We start from the raw sequence: 21,424 nt of genomic DNA, 5'->3' as shown, positions 1-21,424 counted from the left end.
CCCCCCTCCCCAAAACCCCCAGCAACGACAAACAACAAGCAAACGTTCTCACTCTGAGTCGCTTCTCTAAAACGGGTTTCCAGCCTTATATACCCTTCTAAAAATAGCCTCTCGCTCCCAGGGCCAATCAGGACGGGTCGAATTTCGAATCGGACCAATGGGGTGAGGCGTCACGGAGAAGTTCGGTCACGCCAGGAGGAGCCGAGATGCGCCGCGCACAGCCATTGGGCTAGTCTGACATCATTGGAACGCGGTGTAACGAGTTTGTTGTTATAGATTGGGCAGCATTCAGAGCCGGCGTAATGGGATCACGAGGTGGCGGAGGGCGGGGGGCAGAGGGAGAGGAGTAAAGGGGAGGAGCGAGTGTGGCTTTCAGCAGAAGGGGAGGGGGAGAAAAGAGGAGGGAGTAGAAGGAGGGGGAGGTGGCGGCCAAGGAGAGCTTTTGAAAGGGAACTTTTGCAGCGGGTTACATTTGCAGTCACCTCGGTGTTTGCAAATATTGAGTAGGCTTCTCAGCAACTATCTTCTGGAGAGAGAGAGAGAGAGAGAGAGCCCCAGGAGTGGAAGGCAATCTCAACAGCAGCATCGGGGAGACTGCAAAAAGCTACAGAAAAAGCGAAAACAACAAAAGCCAACCAGCTAAAAGGGCCAAAAAAAAAGAACCTTTTGATCTATTGCTGTGCAATTAAACTTTGCATGAAACTGCTTTTTCTATATATTATTTAATATATATATACGTTTATATATATATATTTACCTATATATATAAATATATATACATATATTGAAAAAAAAAACTTCGTCTGAAATTCTAAACAGGAATTTAATATATATATATATATATACATATGTATATTTAGCCGTAGATTGCTATTTTTTTTCCTCCCCCTTAAGGTACCTTCTGCTGGGTGATATTTTTCCCCTCCTTTTTTCGTGATTTTTTTTTTTTTTTTTTGCTTTGATTTCGGTGGTCTTTGGAGAAAGGAGGAGGAGGAGGAAGTGAGACTTTTGTAAATAGCCGGTCGTATTTCTGTCACCATCACCTGCTGTGGCGATTGCAGCCGAGAGCCGGAGCCCGAGACCTCTTTCGCGCTGTTCCGCTCTTCCGACCTGCGGGGGAAAAAAATAAAGACCCCGAGCGATCGGACGCTCGTCTCTGCCGAAGGGCTCCCGGTTGCAACTTTTCTTCCCTACCGACCGTCCCCTTTCCCCCGCACGAGAGGCATGGATGTACTTCCAATGTGTAGCATCTTTCAGGAACTCCAGATTGTTCACGACACTGGCTACTTCTCCGCCTTGCCATCTCTGGAGGAATACTGGCAACAGGTAAAGGAGGAAGGGCTGTGTATGTTTTGCAACCGTTTCGGGGTTTTAAACGCTGGGGGACCACAGGCATGAATTAAGCTTCAGAGCTCCTTTTTTTAAAAAAAAAAAGAGAGAGAGAGAGAGAGAGAGAGAGAGAAAGAAATTTATTATTATTATTATTATTTATTTTGCCCGGATCAAGAATCTTTGCTTCAGGGCAAAGATCGAAATGCAAAGACAGATTTGAATGTCATTGAAAGGGGGGGAGAGAGAGAGAGAGAGAGAGAGAGAAGCTATTTTAATCTGTGCTGTTTAGCAAGCGAAGGGCATGTGTTATATTTATTTATTTATCTATTTTCTTTTTCTTTTTAATGCATGCATGCATGCATGCATGCTGGTTCTCGTTTCTGTCCCCCCCCCCTCTTCTCAGTGGACGTGGCTGTCAGAACTTGTGAGCAACCCCTGTGTGTGTGTGTGTGTTTGTGTTTGAACGCTTGTTTGCTCGCGCTGTGCCCTGCTCTCACCGATACAGACTTCAAAAACCCCTTAGAATGAAAAGCTGGCTACTCTTAAATAAAACCATACCATGGGATCGAATCGGGTTGCCAAGTTTCTGCCTTTTCTCCTTTGCCTGTCCCTGCTCTTTGGCCCGAAAAATAATAAAATAAAAATAAAAAGCCCCCCCCCACTTTTCTCCTCTCTGTTTCCACCCCCCCTTTTTTTGAAGCAAAGCCAATTGCTATAAGGAGAACTTGTCATCCAAACAGTTCTGTGTTTAGAAATAGTTGCTCTCCGTGCTTCCCCTTTCAACCCCCCACGAATATCCTCTCGCAAAAATGGGGGTTGGGGAAGGTGTCCCTTTCTTTCAGTACTGTACTATTTTTATGGCAGGATCATGTACAGCTTTTTTTAAAACATCCCCCTCCAAGCAGAACGAGTTGTCAGTCATATGACAATGATTCCCCCCCCTTCACCTTATGAATCCTAATAGAGGAAAATCTGAGGCATGTTGCCTTTAATGGACAAGGGTTTTTTTTTTTTTAAGTCCTTGTCATTGGATTCCAAACACTGGCAAACGTTTTTTTTCCTTTTTTCTTTTTGCCTTGCTTGGGATTTTCCCTGGAATGTGGGACTGAGAAGACATGTTTACTTGCCTCCATTACTGTAATGATTGCTCTCTGTAACCCAATTTAATTCATCTGGGTTTTCATTTGAAAACCTGACTTTGGAGCTTGAAATATGAAGCTCTACCAATCTTTTCAGGGGGCTGGCATTTTACAAAACACACATTCTACTCCCCCAAAAAAAAAAAAAAAAAAAAAAAGGTCTGACAAGGTTTTCTGGGAGTGATTTTGCTCTTTGGCTCTTTATAGACTTCAGAATCATTTTAGCCACCACCACCTCTTTCCTCCCCAGATGATTCTCAAAATTAGTTTGCCTAATAAGAGGAATTTTAAATCTGTTCCTGAATGTCAAACCTATTCTTTCCATACATTTTCTTCTGTAGTCAGTACCTTTGCAAGATATTAGAAGGTTTGCTACAATCATTATAGGGGGGGGGGGGGACCTAAAATTATTGACCAGAGAGAAAATATTTTCCTTTCTCTTTCCCTTTGCACTCCCTCCCCCAATAAGCAGAGATGTTTAGCAACATAGAAATTGTTTTCTGCACCTTTACTGAAGAGCAAGTGTCTCAGTTTAATGAAGTTTATAGGTATGTTTAATTGTCAGGAGAAGGAAGTGTGGAAGTCTACAAGGCACTATGGCCAATTTAAATTGATCCTGAAATGGTGTGTGTGCATGTTTGTGTGCAGCATTTTATTTCACTTACACAATTGTGGAGGAAGGGCTCTTGCTGAAAACCACACAATTCCTGCTAGACTGACCATTTTGCTTAGAATCTAATTATTAATACAATACAATTGCCATGGCCAGTCTTTCGCTAGGCTGTGCAAAGTCCTGTTGATATCTTGGATTGGAAGATTAAAAACAACAACAACCTGTCCTGTTGCATGTAGATTTGAACCATAAGCATTCTTGGCAGAGAGTCATAAATTTAAAAAGGAAGTCTCTTTTGGCATTGAGTAAAAGAAACAAGGGAATGACTCATAACCAAGCTACTCTTGGCCAGCAGATAAAGTTCTCCTTCATTGTTGAAACCTTAAAAGTTGGAGTTTTCTGTGCTTTTTCCTTTTGTCTCTTTTATTCAATGTCCTGTTAGAAATGTAGGGATTTTGCCTACTGTCTCTGCAAAGAAAGCCTCACGTTACAATTGAGTCATGCCTGTATACTGGGACATTTTTTCAGTGTCTCCTTCAGGCTGAATTCTCATGCACAGGAAATGATGTCTTGGATTGGGAGATGTAAAATCAGCCACAGCACATATGACTTAAATTTAGAGTGCGAACCATAACTTTTGTCCACTTGACAGAAATTCAGTTGAGGGTTTTTTTAAAAAAAAATTCAAGTCAACATTACTTAATAAAATAAATAAAATTTGGAGAAGGTAGCATTGACTTTAAAGCTTGATCCCACTGAAATCTTTCTACGAGATGCCTGTTTAGTTAACGCATTAGGGAAATGCCTAAGGAATGTAGCTGAGTTACTATTCTTGACTCTGCATTCTTGACAAGTTCATGAGAGTTACACTGTTTTCTTGGAACATTCATTAGTTGAAACTTGAATGGCCTTTAACTTTAAAACATACTAGCAAACAGAAATAAACTCTCCCCTCTTTGAATGTGCATGGCTTCCTGCTAATTTTTTCAGAATGTTCTAAGAAGTGAATTATTTTTTAAATGTCTGTTTATGTATTTTAATTCTGTAGACTTGCTTAGAGCTGGAGAGATACCTTCAGAGTGAGCCCTGCTACGTGTCTGCCTCTGAGATAAAATTTGACAGTCAGGAGGATTTGTGGACCAAAATTATTTTGGCACGGGAGAAAAAGGAGGAATCTGAACTAAAGACAGCCAGTGCTCCAAAGGAGGACAACCTTAATAATCAGACTTTAGAGACTAACAGTTTGAATTCTGATATCAGTAGTGAATCTTCAGATAGTTCCGAGGAACTTTCTCCTACAACAAAATTTACCTCGGATATCATAAATGATGTCTTAAACTTGGCCAGTGCTGGAAACTTGAATTCATCTGTCACTTCTACTCCTCCTTCTTCCCCTGAGCTGGGCAAGGAGCCATCTTCTCAACCATGGAATTGTGCCCCAAGTGAATTGCATTCACCTGGCAAAATCCGTACCGGTACTGGTGGAAAGACTGTGGAAAAAGGTACTCTGGTCAGTGGTGATGCCTCTCCTGATGGGAGGAGACGAGTTCATCGCTGCCACTTCAATGGGTGCCGGAAGGTTTATACCAAAAGTTCACATCTGAAAGCACATCAGCGTACCCATACAGGTGAGTATTCATACGGCCTCTAGGACTGATGAATGTGTCTTGCCTTCTGTACAGTTTCTATTGACCTTAGAATAATCTCTCATAAATGAGATGGTGTCCAGTTGCATCATGTAGGATTTCCATACTTCATGATTTCGTGACTCTTGGCCAGGAAAGGCCTAGAATCACGAAAGACTAGAGCAGGAACTGAATGCATGGTGCAGCTGCATGTATTCCCTGTAGAACGCCTCCCTAGAAGTGTTGCAATATCCGTTGTGGAGAAAGGCAGGAGATGAGTATAAGAAGGGAAGTTCATTTGTTCCCAGTTCCTATTTCCTTTGCAGTCCATTTCCTCTTAATATATTTTTTGGTGTCTTGCACCTTCAAAATGTGGTTTGCTGGTGGTTGTTTCCATCCACTTGGACTTTCCACAGTCTACGCCAGCTGTTTGCTGGTTCATACTTTATAATGTAACCCTTCTCTCTCTTACCCTCTTGCTTTTCATGATCAGCATGCCCCAAATATCATAAGGAAGGATCTTTTGGTCACTAAGTTTCCCCAAAACACTAGTCTTCAGGTGACCATTTGGATTTGGCTAGCTTTCAAACTGCCTCTACCAGATAATTCTGAAGAAGACTTTGATGCTTCAGTGATATAATCTTACAAAATTCCTGGAATAAGAACTCAGGCCCATTAGATAATGCAACACCAGCTAAAGTTTCCCAGAATGCAAGTCCTCACTTCCTCATTCTTTTTCCATAAGCCCGTTGCAAATTTGTATCAGCTGGGTGGTTTGTTTATTTGTTTGTGCATGGCTGGTTTCTATTGGTTAAATAACCCCATGCCTGAGAAGGTGAACAATTACTTCATCTTTTTTCAGAGGAAAAAAATTCTTTAGATAAATCTAAAATTAGACAACAAAACAGAAGACCCAGAATTTTTTGGTAAAGAAGAATCTAATCTTAAAATGGGTTGGATTCCATATCATCTTAAACTTTCATATGGTTAGTAGTTGTGTGATCCAAAGCAATTCTGGTTTAGTCAGTAAACCTTAATTAAACATTTGCTTAATTCTGGTTCACTTATGGTATTTATGCTGCAGATTAACTTTCTGCATGTATCATTTACAAAGTACATAATTTACTCCTTGAAAGATTATAGTTGTGACCATATGATTGTGGTACATTTCCATTCATGATAAACCTAACAGAGTTTTATCCTGGTGAAACTCAAATGTCAAAATACATTCCTGTTCCCTAGAGCAGCCTGAAAAGATGTGGAGTGGAATCAGAGCTTGTATAAATTTTTTATAGCGTAAGAAGCTGCCATGGTTGCTTTTGACTGTAAATATTCTTCTGCTTTTAATGACTTCATGGTTAGATGCACCAAATCACTTATAAATGTACAAAGCAAAGCTGTACATTTTGATACAAGCTAAAAGGATTCCTCCTTCTCATAAATGCTGTTTTTACATCTTATTCTACTTCACCAATTAACCCTTGAGTAAACAGAGGAAAAAAAGAAGAAAAGGGGATGATTGTGTGTTCTATAGCCATTTTGCTATAAAATTGAAAGTAAATATGTGTGATAATTATCAGGGAACCAACATTTAGTCAGAACCTGTAACTAAAATGTATTTGGGGGGAAAAATTTGTGGTCTGTCACTTCAGTGCTAATGTTAAAGTCAGTATGCTACTGATTTTATTCATTGTTTTTCTTCTTTACCCACCAATTGGCCATGTAAAGCTTCTGCAAAGCTTACTGGATACTTACAGAGAGAAACAAAACCATGCAGGAAACACAACTTGTAGGGTAGAGTTTACAGACCGCTTATTTTAAGTTCAGTGGTAAGGAAGTGTTCTGAAGAAAGATGGAAATGGTTGAAACTAAAACCGTTGTCCTAATAAGAAAGTAGGCAAAATGTGTTTATTTTTTAATTTTATGAGCCATCTCAGTCCAGCGGACTCTCAAGATATGGCTTTTATAGTCTCGTTGGCATCTCTCTTTTAATCAGGACCCAAAGAAACAAAGGAGCGTTTTTTTTATAAAGTGTTTGTAAAACCTGCTAATCTAAAAAACAATTCTTAATTGAATCAAGATACATGGTGAGTTTTCAGTTCCTTTTAAAAAAAAATCAGTTTCAGAATCAGAGGATCCCCGAAAGTTTAGATTATTGGAATCTTTTTGTCAGGATGGAATGCTTTACTGTTGGAGATGTCAACAGAAACAAAAAAAAAAAAATTCAAAAAAAAAAAAATTCCATCAGCAGTCTTGGAAGTGCCTCATAAACTATAGAATGAGCAACTTTGTTTCCTATGTTTTTTTCTTTAGAAAAAAAAATGTTCAGTGAGTCAACATTGCTCTTTGGAGGAGGAATATTGTGTGCATTCTGTGTAACTGAATAACCATTATAAATGTTTTTTGTCTTGTTTGTTTTTGTTTTGTAGGAGAAAAGCCTTACAGATGCTCGTGGGAAGGATGTGAGTGGCGTTTTGCAAGGAGTGATGAGCTAACCAGACATTTCAGAAAGCACACGGGTGCAAAACCTTTTAAGTGTAATCACTGTGACAGGTATGTGGATGGAATTTATATATGTATGTATGTATATGTATATATGTATATATGTATGTGTGTGTGTGTGTGTGTATATATATATATATATATACATACATACATACATACATACATACATATATATATATATATATATATATATATATATATATATATATAATATTATAATATTATTTTGTTCCTCGTGCTTAGAAAGCAGCAAATTTCATACAACTCTGTTGATGACGATGGTATAGTTTTATTTAAATATAAAAAGTTGAATTGTCCTGTTTTAACCTTACCAGAAACATTTCAATGCTGTTCCAACTTTCCTGGAAGCATTCCAGATTCGCAATGCAGTTGGAATGTTTGTATTTGAAATAATTTCTGGATAGTTTCTGGATTAATGAAAGAACATTAATCAAGAAAAGCAGTAGTACAAATTGATAGGAAGCCTCTGTGGGATTTCTAGAGGAGAGATTAAATTATCCTCAGAATCGTTAAGTCACATTTGAATGTTGCCACCAGTTCAGTTAGATGGACCCAATGACATGGAGCACTTAAAAAAAACAACCTTCCAACTTTTGCCACTGGTTGTCTCTTCACACAGTGCCTTAAGCAGAGATGTAGAGAACCTGTGGCCCTCCAAATTGAACTGAACTATTTCTGGTATCACCTCTGGCAAGATATGGAGATAGAGAGTCAGAAAAGTTATGCAGTAGTGACTAATGTGCTGTATTTGAATAAGTTAAAGTCGCTGATCACCTACGCGGCTATAGGGTTGACCTTCACTGCATTCCTTTTACCATGAGTTGTTGCAATGTTAACATGCTGATCTCAGCTTCTTCTAGTAATAAAGGTAGATGTTTACCTTTACTGACAAGATCACAATCAGTGGGCTGAAGTGTCAGCTCACTTGCAAAACCTTTAGTTACAATGCAGTATCTTGCATTCCAGACATGTAACGGAGTGATCCTTCCGCGGCTGTGCACTTTTAGCTGCGCAAGATTTAATAATCTTAAATCCAAATGACTATGGAGGGCATGGTACCATAACCAAGTCATTTCTCGTCTCATCCAAGAAGCTGCTTCAGGTCTGACAGCCAGAACTGAAGAAGCTTCTTGGATGAGATGCAAAACGTCTTCAAGGAAAAATGACGAAAGTCCAGTGGCCTCTTGGGGGAAAAAAAGTTCCTTAAAACCAGCATATTTCTTGATGCCCCATTGAAACCCGAGCTTGTGTCTTCTCTTTGTTTGTTGGGCAGGTGCTTCTCCAGATCTGACCATCTGGCTCTTCACATGAAGAGGCATCTCTGAATGATTGGAAGCTTGAATCCTGTGGGCTAAGAGGCTTCGAGGTCAAGATGGCCTTGGACGAAAGGATGCATATTCCAGCCAAAGCATGCCATTTTGCACCCTAACTCAGTGGCCTCCAGGTCCTCTCTTCCTTGGAAGGTCTTTAGAGGGCTAGTTAAGTCATGTAAGAAATGGCTGCAGTGACCATATGGTGCAGGTCTCCAGCCCAGGGGACCAAACCTTGCGAATGGCTTCCGACGCCTTCTGCCGTGAGCGAACTGGGAGTGTTAATGAATGGACAACTTGTGTGTTATGGAGGATCTACTGGATGACTGGATGCTGAGGCACATTTTTTTAAAAGAAAAAGAAAAAAAAAAAAACATTTGTTCCTTGTTGTTTTCTAACCCGTAAGAGAGAAAAGGCTGTCTGAACGTGGGATTGTTATTATTATTTTTTTTAATTTTTATTTTTTTAACTTGGGGAGAGTGGCGAATATGTGAGGAGTGTTATGTAAGGTGGAAGGATGCGCATCCTTTGGATGGGGGAGGGGGAAATGGTGTCTGCACCTTTTTTTTTTTTAATTTAATTTTTATTTTTTTATTTTGGTTTCTGAAGGGGGAGATAGAAGGGAAGAAAGGAAAATCAGAATAGAGAAAGGTCCTGTATGAAAGGAGCTTTTGGTGTCTGGTCCAGCTATTAAATGTGCAATGTCTCCCGTAGCTTGTCTGACTTGCTACAGAGCTCATTTGTAATCCATTGTATAAGCTGTGTATTTACAATATAACACAACCTATAACTTTTTTTTCATTATAATACAAAGGTTATTGCATGGTTCCGGAGAACTAGATGCTTTCCCATTCTGTAATCAGGACTGCCATTTCTCTCTTGCTTTCTCTCAATTCCAGTTCAAAGCTGCTACACTGCAATTGGTTTAATGTTACATAACATACCAAACCCAAATAGTGTTTTTTTTTCTCCTCCTTGAATTACTTTTTGTTCTATGGGGTGGATAAAACCACTGTAGGTTAGAGATGGATATTTAAAAAAAAAAAAAAGGAACTCGGGCAGCTGTTTCTCTCCCTCCCCCCCAAATATTGTGTCCAACACTTACCTTCTTATCTTTTATTTATGCCTTGAGGTCTAATTTCTGGTTTTCTACCTGTTAATGCACTGTTGACCTTAATAATGGTGCCTTATGCAAATTAAACTTCTCTTTTGGGAGGTCTTATACAGGGGTATGAATGATATATGCTTTATTAAGGCTCTCTTTTCACCTGACACTTGTACTGTATCAAATGTACATTATGAAGAGGTGGGAAGACCATCAGCTGGTATTCTGGGTGATCCCCCATATAAACATCTGTACTGAAAATTTCATGGCATAATCCAACAAAGAATGCATCCCTGACTCCATCTTTTCACAAGGTTGGTCTTGCACAACCTGCCCCTGAGCCGCATCCATCCTCTTCCCATTCAAGAAATTAATGAAAACTAATCGACCAGTTCCTCCATCCACCAAAAAGATCCTGTATTCAGGATGCTGTGTTTTGCTCATGCATTTTTAAAGCCGCAGGAGTAACTACAAGAACAACAACATTCTTAAAAGGCACAATGTCCACACCTGTATATGTAGCTTCCCCTTAATTAAAATGGAAAGTAAAGAAAAAAATAGAAAAAAAAGCAAAACAAAAAAAAAGTAATTATCAAGTGGGCAGGATATCTATAACGTATGTATATATCTATTTGTGAGTATAGTATCTGTAGCTGTGAGTGTGCGTGCATGTATATTTGTGAGTGGGTGTGTTTGGGTGTGTGTGTGTCTTCATCTATAAAATATATAGATAATATATTATTTTTAAGGATTGTATTGAGTTCTTTGCTGTAAAGTGTCATAGCCTGTGAGGAGTCTTCCTCTTTTCCTGCATTTCGTGGAGAAGAAGCAAACAAAAGTCAGCTTATTATTAATATTATTATTATTATTATTACTGTTTGTAAACTTCTTTTAGCAGGGACCTGAAAAGAAGGAAGGAGCTTCAATCAGTGTGCGCAGTTTTTAACAAGAGAAGGCAGTTACTTCCCTATCGATAGGCACTTTTGCACACTCAAAACTTTCTTGGTGTTCAAACAAAGTGCATTGGAGTTCCTCTGGAGAAACAGGATTTAAATGGTTTCTATTGGTTTTCCTCCATTTTTTTTTAAAATGCAAGACACTTGGCTGCTTTTAAAGAAGAAAAAAAGTCATTTTAAAAGCTCTTAAGAAAGTTAGCTCCTTTCTCCTATGTTCACCCAAAATCCTCCACGGGCCTTTTGTCTGTAGGTTTGGTTTTTGCTGCCCTCTGCTTCTTCTCTTGCTAGTTCGTGCTTTCCTTGATGGTGGTCAGTGAGCTCTTCATTTCCCCCCCAAAAGGGCATTTAATTGGAACACCAAGGGCTAACAATGCCTGCTTAGCCATTTCTGCATCATACGGGAGCAATCTATTGAGGGCTACTTAAAAACGGACACTTTCCGCTAAGACTAAATAAATGAATCTCAACCTCTCACTTTCTGTCCTCTAAGCTTATTGAGAAGATGTAGAAATGTGCTTCTTGATGGTGAATTTATTCCTACGGGTATTTTACCTTTTAGCTGAATTCACAAGACAGTTTTATGAGATGTTAGAAATAGTTGTTCCCCAAACATTAAGCCCAATGTATTTTCCAAGCTGCCTTCCACAAGAACTTGACTTGTTTCTTGCTATTTGGGGCAGCTTTCCCCCCACCCCTGAAAATGATGGTGAAGATTAATAGTCCTCTTAACCATGTTCAAATCCATTTTATCCGAGGCTGAGAGATATATAGGCCTACATTTATCTGCATTGTGTTTTGAATTTTTATATGCTCAAAAAATGCACTTTTTAAGTTTTTTTTAAAATTATCCCAATTTAAATTTTATTTTATTATCTACGGATTACCGAAGTCTAAGAGATGTGTGGCGCTTCATACATGCAGGGCACTTTTTACCGCATTCTTGAGAGATGCCATTTCATAGACAAAATATATATATACATATATATATATATATACCGTAGATCGGGAAATTCCTATCTGCATGTATGAATTAAAATACTCACCCTTTGATCAAGGCATTCTGCAAGTTTTTCTGCTCCAGCATTATACTTGAGAGGGTAAGATTGCAATGATTTCTGCTTAGCCATAATCATTTGCTACTTAAAAAAAAAAAATCTCTTGCAGTAGTTAGAAATCAGTTTTGTAGTTAAATAAGTACATTTTGTTCAGGTGATAACTGAGCCTCAATCAAGCTGAAAGAAAAAAAAAATTGCTTGAAATTTCAGAAAAAAAAATTTCTATTCGTAAAATTTCTTTTTATGTTTGTTTGTTTTTTTGGTTTGTTTTTTTTTTGAAGCACCCTATTATCTAAAGAATCTCTTTGTAAGATTTTTGTAAAAAAATTTGTTTTACAAGATTTTATTTGAAATTGTTTTTTGCAAGATTGTTATATTTCTGTATGAATGTATTTTTTATTGAAATAACATAAAAAATTCTTATCAGCGTATCTGGTCTTCCTTTGTTTTTCTTTATGCGGAATTGAATTTGTGCAAGGATTTCAGTTCTTTGGGCTTGGCTTATTAGGATAGCAATTAAAATGATTATTCTAATTCATTATAAAGATTGAAGCTACTTAAGCTCTGAATACCATTAATGATAAAATCAGTAGTTTTCAAAAGACCGTAGCCAGAATTTCTAAATCAAGAAAAAGTTGAAACAGCTTTTGATTCTCCATTCACACCGCATATGGTATAACCAATCCAAGAAACATATAATAGTTCCTAAAATCTCATTGTAATCAAGGTTAGTTAGGAGAAAATACAGTATTTCAGGAGATCTAAACCAGCGTAATCAAGACTATAGAGCGGTGATGGCTAGCCTTTTCTACGTTGCATGCCAAAAATGTGCACGCACGACTCCCCCTGCCCCTCTGCGCATGCGCGCATGACCCCCTGCACCGTACACTTCTGTGCATGCACACGCAACCCCCTCACATGCCTCTGCATGCATGTGCCTCCCCACGCGTGTCTCCCCGCGCATGCACGGCAGATACTCTACAACCAGCTGGTTGGCAGGGAGCGCCTGCGCATGCACAGTGGGGCTCTTCCGCGCAACCTCTCGCGTGCCAGCAGAAGTGGCTCTGCGTGCCACTTCCGGCATGTGTGCCATAGGTTCGCCATCACAGCTATAGGGCATGGGTGTCACTCTCAAGGCCCGCGGGCCAGATCCGGCCCATGGGGTGCCTAAATCCGGCCTGGAAATAGCAAAGGACCGGCCTGCAGTGCCTCTGGCAGTCAAAATAGTGTGCAGGGCAGGGGTGGGATTCAAATTTTTTAACAACTGGTTCTGTGGGCGTGGATTAGTTGGTGGGCGTGGCTTTGTGGTCGTGACCAGTTGGGCGTGGCTTTGTGGTCATGTTATTGGCTGGGCGTGGCCAACTATCACTCACATCGAGGCACACATCTCGCCTGGCCTCTCATGACTGAGGGGATGCTGCAACAGTCGTAAGTGTGAAAAATGGTTATAAATCACTTTTTTCAGTGCCATTATAACTTTGAATGGTCACTCCACACAAGCAAAGTACCAGCAAAGGAGGGGGGAAAAACTCCAGAGAAGTTCCTGAGACAGGAAGTCTAGTCCTGCCAAAAATGTAATAAGGGTTAACGGAGAGGCAATTTCTGTAAGCAACACCAGAATGTTTCCTTCCTGCCTTACAGGATTAGGCCAGTAATTTCTTCTAACAACTGGTTCTCCAAACTGCTTAGAATGTTAACAACCGGTTCTAGCGAATAGGTGCGAACTGGTAGAATCCCACCCCTGGTGCAGGGGGCTTCACACTGTCCCCCATGTCATGAAGGGCCCTGTTGAGTGCTGCCCCCCAAGTCGGCCTTCAGAGGAGAAATATGCTGACCCATATTTCTTTGTCGAAGAAATCCAGTTTGACACCCCTGCTATAGGGCCTTCTAGAAAAATAAGATATTTAAGTCCATTTCCTATATACCATAAAGAAATTTTGACCCAGTAAGAGACCAAATCTTCACGTCAAGACCTTCAAAAAAAATGTGGGAGCCCTATTGGGCTGGTGTCCATTCTGCTGGTAGTCCGGATATCATTAAGCTCTCCATCCTGTAACATGGCAGCTTACAGCCTAAATTTGCCAGTTATTCCCAACTTTTGTCTTATGTTAATTCTTCTCAATTTCCTGTTCTGAAGAATCAGTCTGACAGATTGTAAAATGCAAACTTATCATGGTGTAGGCTGAAATTCTACGTTTTTGACATTCCGTAGAGGAAAGTAATAAAAGCATCTCGCTTGAAACATTTCTGTGCTACCATTAGAGACTGCTAAAAATTCTTGCTCTAAGAGAAAAACAATGGTTCTGTGAGATTGTTGCTTCAGGAGTACAAATCTAATGAGTACCATGCTAGCATAATCAAAGGTCAAGTGTCTTGGGAATCATAAGGCAGTAACCATCTGCAAAGCAACATGTTGCCTTCCCTTGAACATCCATCTACAGCATTCATTTCTTCCCATTGATTCAAAGACCAGGGTTCTATATATTTTGGCTTAAATAACATGCTGGGGAAAAAAATTCTAGCACATACATTCTGCATTCCCTTGTTTATTGTTTTTGCTCAACAATAAATCACTTATTAGTATTGGTCAGCATAACCTGTTTCTTATATAGCATTGCTGAAAGCTGATTTTAGTTACAAAGAGTTAAAGCTCCTATTACTTGGAGGCAGAGTCCATTCAGTTTTGGTGAATACAATTTGTAAAAATATATATCAAAGATGAATTGACTTTGTGGAATTATTCTTGTGTAGTTGAGAGCAACTAAATAGATACATTTTGTCACACACACAAACTAAAAGCATCACAAAATACACGTTCTGTCATTCCTCATCTTGCAATTGGTAGCCACTAGGGTTTTTTTTTCCTTCCTATTTTAAATCTTAAGAACATGCTGCTGATTTACAAATATTTAACTTAGAAATTAATGGAAGAATAGAAGGTTTTACATAATAGATCAATTTAGTCTATATCAAAGGTGATAAACAATACATATGAATATAAGGAAAACCTGGGGGGAAAAATTCAGTGTCATTATGTTCAAGCTGGAGTGTGTGTGTGTGTGTGTATGTGAACACTGATTTGGCCTGAGGAGAAGACTAACCGAAAGACATCCAGCTGGCTTCTCTGTTTAAGGGAGGATTTGAAACTGGGTCTCCCTATGTCTAGCCCAGCACTGTAACATGCTGGCTGTCTTAATGCTTGCATTTATGTATACCATATGCAAGAAAGTGTATTTCACAGTTTCTGTATACTGCCACAGTCAGTAGACCTTAGGCAACATATGACATAATAATTAGGAAAATAAGAACAAGGAAGACACTACTAATAGATAACCCTATAAGAAACATTCGGTCCAGATTAACAATACATAGTATTGCTGTAACATTTTTCACAGAAGGCCAGGAAAGAAGAAATTCTTTAAATGTCCACAAGATAAGGAGTTCCAAAGTAAAGGGACCACCACAGAGAAGACCCCCTAATCCGGTCCATGTTCACCACATCACAGCCAGAGGATGGATTCTAAATAGATTTTCTCACCATGTTCCTTCCGGTTGAGAAGATTCAACCTGGGTAATGTAGTACTTAGTGAAAAATGGTCCTATACCATATATGACTTTAGAGGTCATCACCAGCACTTTTAGTTGGGACTCAAAGCTTGCAGGATGTAGTGGAGTGATTTTAGCAGTGGTGCTTGCTCAGCTAGCATTAGATTATCCCATCAACAATTTATCTGCTTCATTTTGTGCCAGCTGCAACATCCAGGTTCACTCCAAATGCAGCATTTTGGGGGAAAGTTAAAGCATGAGCTCTAAAATAGGAAAATCTGTTTTTTTTTTTTTTTAAATCCTTTAGCCTTATGCTGTAATCATAATCCTTGCTAAAACATTCAAGGTGGATGTTTTGAATTCTAGACCCAAGGTGTTTTATTTTCCCAAAAGCAACTGGACTTTCTGTTTTTTTCTTTGAAGACATTTCACTTCTCACCCAAGCAGCTTTAGCTTCTGATGAGAAGCGAAACATTTTTTTTAAAAAAGTTGCCTCTTGAAAAAGCATCTTTGGGAAAACCATTACCTGGAAGACTGAAAACTCCATAGACATTTGAATTCTTGAGTTTTCCAGAGGACTAAAGCATAAAAGGTCAATAGCCATAGATTAACCATTGACAAGAGTCCCCATGAACGCACAGAAAAAAACAGAGGAGAAAAAAAGGCAGCAAGGTGAAATGTAAGAAATGTAAGAAGATTATGGTCAGATGGGAATTAAATGAACATCTGGAGACTTTCAGTGTCGATCAGTCAAACTCAAGGCCAGTGGGGAGGATCTGGCCCATGGGGTGCTTAGATCTGGCCCATGGGGCTGCTCTGGAAACAGTGAAGGATCAACCCACGGTACCTCTGCCATCGAAAATGGGCTCCCAAGCTCCGTATTTTTGACTGCAACAAGCCTCCTGCAACCCTCTGCCAGTGAAAATGGAGCTCGGGAGCCCTCCCAAGCTCCATTTTCACTGGCAGAAGGTTGCAGGAGGCCGTCACAGCTAAAAAACAGAGCTCAGGAGCCCGTTTTTGCTGACAAAGCAATAGGGGCATCACAGGCGCTGACACGAATGACATTAAGCTGGCTATGCCCACCCGGGGCTCCCAAGATCAAACACAACCCTGATGCAGCCTTTCAATGAAATCCATTGTCATTCTGTTGGATTCTTCATACTTTAAACCTGGGCTGCACTGCACAAACATGGGATGTTGTTTATCAATCTCAAAATCCAGGACATATTTTCACTCTATATCCTCAGTTTATGACCACAAATGGAAACAGAATTTCCATTGCTGAGCAAGACCAGTGTCAAGTGACTCATACCTGATTTTATGACCTTTTTCATCACATTTTTAAAGCAAATAACTTGTTATGTCGTTAAGTGAATCTGCCTTCCCCTATTGATTTTGCATTCAGAAATAGCTGGGACGGTCACAAGTGGTGATCTCATGACTGGAACACCACAACCATCAAAAAGATATGCCAGCTTCCAAGTGCTGAATTTTTTTATCAATTAACCACAGGAATTCGGCAACAGTCGTAAATACAAGAGCTCATTCTAAATCTCATTTTTCAGTGCCATTGTAACTTTGAACAGTCATTAAATGAATGGTTTTTAAGTCAAGGATTACCTTTATGAGCTCTATATACTTTTGAATATTCAATTTCTAGAGACAGGGGAAAGTCTGAAATTAGACAATTAACATTGAGAAGGTATCCACAAGTCCTTTCAAGTGGTGGATTGAAATAATCGGAGCATCTAAATTGCTATTTTACTTTTCATTACCTTGCAGTTGGAACATCACTCTTGAAAGATAAGAAATGGATCCATTTTGAAGCAGCCTGTTGTTTTTACAGACTTGAAGTTTATTTGGAAAACCTGCAATAAAAGCGTCGCTTCAGAGAAGCTGCAAAAGAATTGTCTGTCAAAAATTGTGCCTATGACCTCATATAAACACATATACATAAAAATCTGCTCCAGATCCTTTGTTGGATAACTGAAGGTAGAACAAATCAACATCAGCTCTGTTTAAATAATGCCGCAGATGCATAATGCATCAGGAAATCTTCATATTTGCTGATTCCAAAATTCTAAAAAAATCTTGCTGTCATGTGCTTGCAGTCATAGCATGAATGTACATTCAACTAGTCCAAGAACTGAATCGAAAAATGAAACAAAGGATTTGAATGTTAAAATTTAGGCATCTGCTCCTTCAAATCCATTTTTAATTACATCTGACTCTAAGGAGTTTCCAAGGAGACCATCCTTCCTTCCTCTTTGTCTTATATGTAATATTCATAAAATAATAATAATACATGACAAAGTAGCAATGATGGCACATTGGAATATCTGCAAGGAATAACATTTGCCTGCAAGCAAGAACTGGTGGAACAGAAAATGGACAAAGTATAGAAAATGAAAAGCTAAAATATTGTGGGAGTTTGGAATTCAAATAGGCAAATACCTGTCATATACAAGCAGTCCTCATTTAGCAACCATTCACAGTTATGATGAAAAATTAACTTTACAATCAATCCTCACATTTATGACATTTGCAAGTCTGTAAAGAAGTGGAAACCGATGCAATCATATGCACAATCATGGTTTCTTTCAGCGACTATTGTAGTTACTAAACAAGGATTACCCGTAACACCCCAGATGTAACAATTGCCAGTAAGAAAGACAAAGTCCAGATAGTGGTTATGTTTTTAATTAGTTGTATTGCATTTGATGAGAGCAGATTTTTCTGTCTTAACTTACAGGACAAGAAGCAATGGATGGAAACTAACCAAGGAGAGAGCCAACCTAGAACTGAGGAGAAATTTTCTAACAGTGAGAACAATAAACCAGTGGAAAGGCTTGCCTTCAGAAGTTGTGGGTGCTCTGGAGGCTTTTAAAAAGAGACTGGACAGCCACTTTTCAGAAATGGTATCGTATCTCCTGCTTGAGCGTGGGGTTGGACTAGATGACCTCCAAGGTCCTTTCTAACTTGGTTATTCTGTTATTATTATGGAAGAGAAAGAACAGGAGAAAAATCACAAATACTAAAACCAGCAAATAGAAGAACGATTAAACAACAGAATAAGAGTTGGAAGGGACCTTTGAGATCCTCTAGTCGAACCCTTTGCTCAGACTGGAAACCTTGCCTGTCCAAGTCCTTGGGAAAGACTCAATAAGTAGTTAAAATAACAGGTCATTAAAGCACAGAAAGATATGCTCCAATAAAGCACTCTGATGTCAACTCCTTAAAAATAGGTACAGCATGAACAAGGTTTATTACGTCAATTCAATTTAATTTATTGGATTTTTAAAGCTGCTCAATTCCTAACAACGCCATCTATCAGGATTATCTTGGATTCTGCATGCGTATTGGGAGCCTTGGGAATGACATCTTGCATAGTTGACCGGAACCTTGCAGATATTTTGCGTAGGAACTAGTACATCTAGCATATGCTTTGACACTTAAGGAATCAAATGCAATAAATTGATGAGAACATATTCTAAGCTGGTTTCTAGATCATTTGTTGATATGAATGAGAGAACGATTCAAGAGATTTGAGGGAAAACAGGAAAGGGAAATTGAAATCGGAGATCATAACAATCATCACCAGAGGTTGCTCTTTTATTGGTTCTTAATTTGTAACTTTTGGGGGGTTACCATTAAGCCATAAACCACCATGGATGCTTGGGCAGGAAGTAAGTCCATAAATATAGTCAATGAAACCAAGATCCCAGAGCTATGCCCATTTTGTTGGGCTGTGCTGAGTTTTTTAGCTTCCTATGAGTAATAGTGGGATTGCTTCAACCACATATCTTAAATTAAGGCTTGCAGGAATGTTTGGTTCTGCTGACCAGAGTACAGTACTTCCTCTACTCCCCCCGCACACCTCACTTTGTGTTGCAGGGCTCAAAGCAAATAATGTTGTGCTCAAAGCAACGTGTGGCGCAAGAGGGCTACCGCACAGCATCAGAGCAATAATCTTTGGCAGCGTGTCCGTCAGGCATTTCAACATGTGCCTTGTACTATAGACTTGCTTCATGTCTGGTTTTGAAATCATTGGGTTGTAAGAAGACTGAAGAAGAGATAGCAGTCGTAGGAACATACATTCTCAGCGATTCCACTCTTGCTTTCTGAGGAAAGATTATTATATTCTGTTTATATTAGCTGAAAGATGAGAAAGAGCTGGTGCAAGATCCAAGTCAAATCAAAACCATAGGATCACTGAGGTTAGGAATTGTTTAGAAACTTGCCATCTGACACGGTTTCTCAAATCTGGCTATTTTAAGATCTGTGGACTTCAACTGCAGGAATTCCCCAGCCAGCATGCTGGGGAATTCTGGGAGTTGGTTCATAGAAATTAAAATTGCTAAGTTTGAGAAATATTGAATTCTAACCCAGCCCAACCAGGTAGCTAATATTTGTTGCTTTGGGAACATTGTGGAGTTATAATTTGAAGTATTTTGAGAAAATTTTTAAACATATTAGAATTAAAATTTCTAAACCTATTAGAAGACTCTCTTGCAAGTGATTAATCCCAGCCCTTTGAGGTTTTTTTTATGCATCATAGGTCAGTGTGTATCATCAGGAAATTCAGGGTGCAGCAGTAATTTTGAAATGCTCCTTGTAAGACTCAGAGTATGTTTCTATGTGTGTGTGGTGAGGGGGTATCCATGACAGCCTATCAACCCACACAATATATAGACTGGTCATCAGAACATAAAAGCAAGAAAGCCAGTTTGATCTAGTGGTTAAGACATGAAGCTAAAAGCCAGGGGACTGTAAATTCTAATCCAGCTTTAATGATGAAAGCCAGTTTCATGACTTTGGACCAATCGCCAGGAGACTGTGAATTTTAGTCCCACCTTAAGCATGAAAGCTAGCTGGGTGACTTTAGGCCAGTAATGCCCTCTAAACCCAATGCACCTCACAGGATTGTTGTGAGAAAAATAGAAAGAGAAAGGTGCTTTACATACGTTCACTGCCTTGAACTACTTATAAAATAATAAAGGCAATATTAAATGAATGAATGAATGAAAAATAGAAACAGAAAGGCGCATTATATATGTTCATTGCCTTGGATTACTTATAAAATAATAAAGGCGGGATAAAAATCATGCAGGAAGGAAGGACCGAGAGAGGGAGGGAGGGAAAGCAGGAAGGACACACACACTTGGGGCTCCTGGCCCAGAATCAGAGCCAGGTCTAAGGCCTTAAGAAAAGCCAGTGCCATTTTGATTTCTGGAAGGAGAATGTTCCAGAAGGCAGAAAGGAACAAAGGAGAATGTTCCGCTACGGCAGAAAAAAGCACATCTTCTAGGCCCAACGAATTAGCATTACTTAGTCAACTGCCCCTGAACTATCTGAAATATAGCATTCATTTTCCACAATGAAAAATCTGCAGCCTTTATTGAGAGAGAGAGAGAGAGAGAGAGAGAGAGAAGCTACACTATCAAATGTTGGAACTAAACAGCAAGCATGATTTTTAAAAGGGGAGAGATCGTATGCATAACAAAATTTCACATCAGAGAAATATATGTGTCAAAGGATGAGAACTGGGGGAATTATATTTGAGTAGGTTGACTGTTGTGTAAAAAGTGCATAGAAAGTCTCCATTTATGACGTGGATAAATTTCTTATCTGTTGTGAGCCTCACTAAATCACTTAATGAGATAGGCAGCCATACAAATAACAACAACAACAATAATAATACCTAGGATACTGGCAGCAATCCGTATCAACCATCAGAGCCAGTCAATAATATTTGTGATAATTTTTAAATGTTCAGTTGACTGAGTTTCATGTTTAATGAATAAAAGTTTATAATAAATGCTCTGGGACTTTAGAAAGCAAACAGATAAGCCGCTGTCAAACTCATGAATGTTGGCTGGGTGACTTTGGGCCAGGAGACTATGAGTTCTAGTCCCGCATTAGTCATGAAAGGCAGCTGGGTGACTTTGGGCCAGTCATTCTCTCTCAGTCCAATCAATGTCACAAATGATTGTCGTGGGAAAATAGAAAGAGGAAGAAGTACTATGATGCTTTAATCCTATAATTATTTTATTTTGTTTCTCTATTATTGTAAGCCAGCCAGAGTCACTTGGTAGAGAGATGGATGGCATATGAATTAAATTAATGAATGAACAAACAAATAAAAATCTTTTCCACCTTGAGTTACTTAAAAAGGGGGGGATAAATAATCTAAATAAATAAATAAATATCTTTTTAC

At 39.1% G+C, this 21,424-nt stretch overlaps 1 protein-coding gene across 1 annotated transcript; it reads left to right on the top strand.

The window, feature by feature from the left end:
- The first annotated feature begins 386 nt into the window (after window positions 1-386).
- On the top strand, window positions 387-12,092 carry KLF6 (KLF transcription factor 6). Its single transcript, XM_026672246.2, has 4 exons — window positions 387-1,326; window positions 4,133-4,712; window positions 7,139-7,262; window positions 8,509-12,092. Exons 1-4 carry the CDS (start codon window positions 1,225-1,227, stop codon window positions 8,558-8,560), a joined length of 858 nt encoding a protein of 285 aa, XP_026528031.1. The 5' UTR covers window positions 387-1,224; the 3' UTR covers window positions 8,561-12,092.
- Window positions 12,093-21,424: the final 9,332 nt, after the last annotated feature.

This window comes from Notechis scutatus, chromosome Z (assembly GCF_049901735.1).
Source record: "Notechis scutatus isolate UNSWTSFEM ecotype Mainland chromosome Z, rNotScu1.2, whole genome shotgun sequence".
NCBI classification, from domain to species: domain Eukaryota; kingdom Metazoa; phylum Chordata; class Lepidosauria; order Squamata; family Elapidae; genus Notechis; species Notechis scutatus.
The sequence above is the reverse complement of the archived record's forward strand: the minus strand, read 5'-3'. Positions and strand labels throughout refer to the sequence as shown.

What these genes read in the sequence shown, in the direction of transcription:
- KLF6 (XM_026672246.2), top strand. Translation starts at nt 1,225, where the DNA reads ATGGATGTACTTCCAATGTGTAGCATCTTTCAGGAACTCCAGATTGTT. An exon ending in ACATCAGCGTACCCATACAG is followed by an intron (nt 4,713 to 7,138) that starts GTGAGTATTCAT and finishes TTTGTTTTGTAG; the next exon opens with GAGAAAAGCCTTACAGATGC. An exon ending in AAGTGTAATCACTGTGACAG is followed by an intron (nt 7,263 to 8,508) that starts GTATGTGGATGG and finishes TTTGTTGGGCAG; the next exon opens with GTGCTTCTCCAGATCTGACC.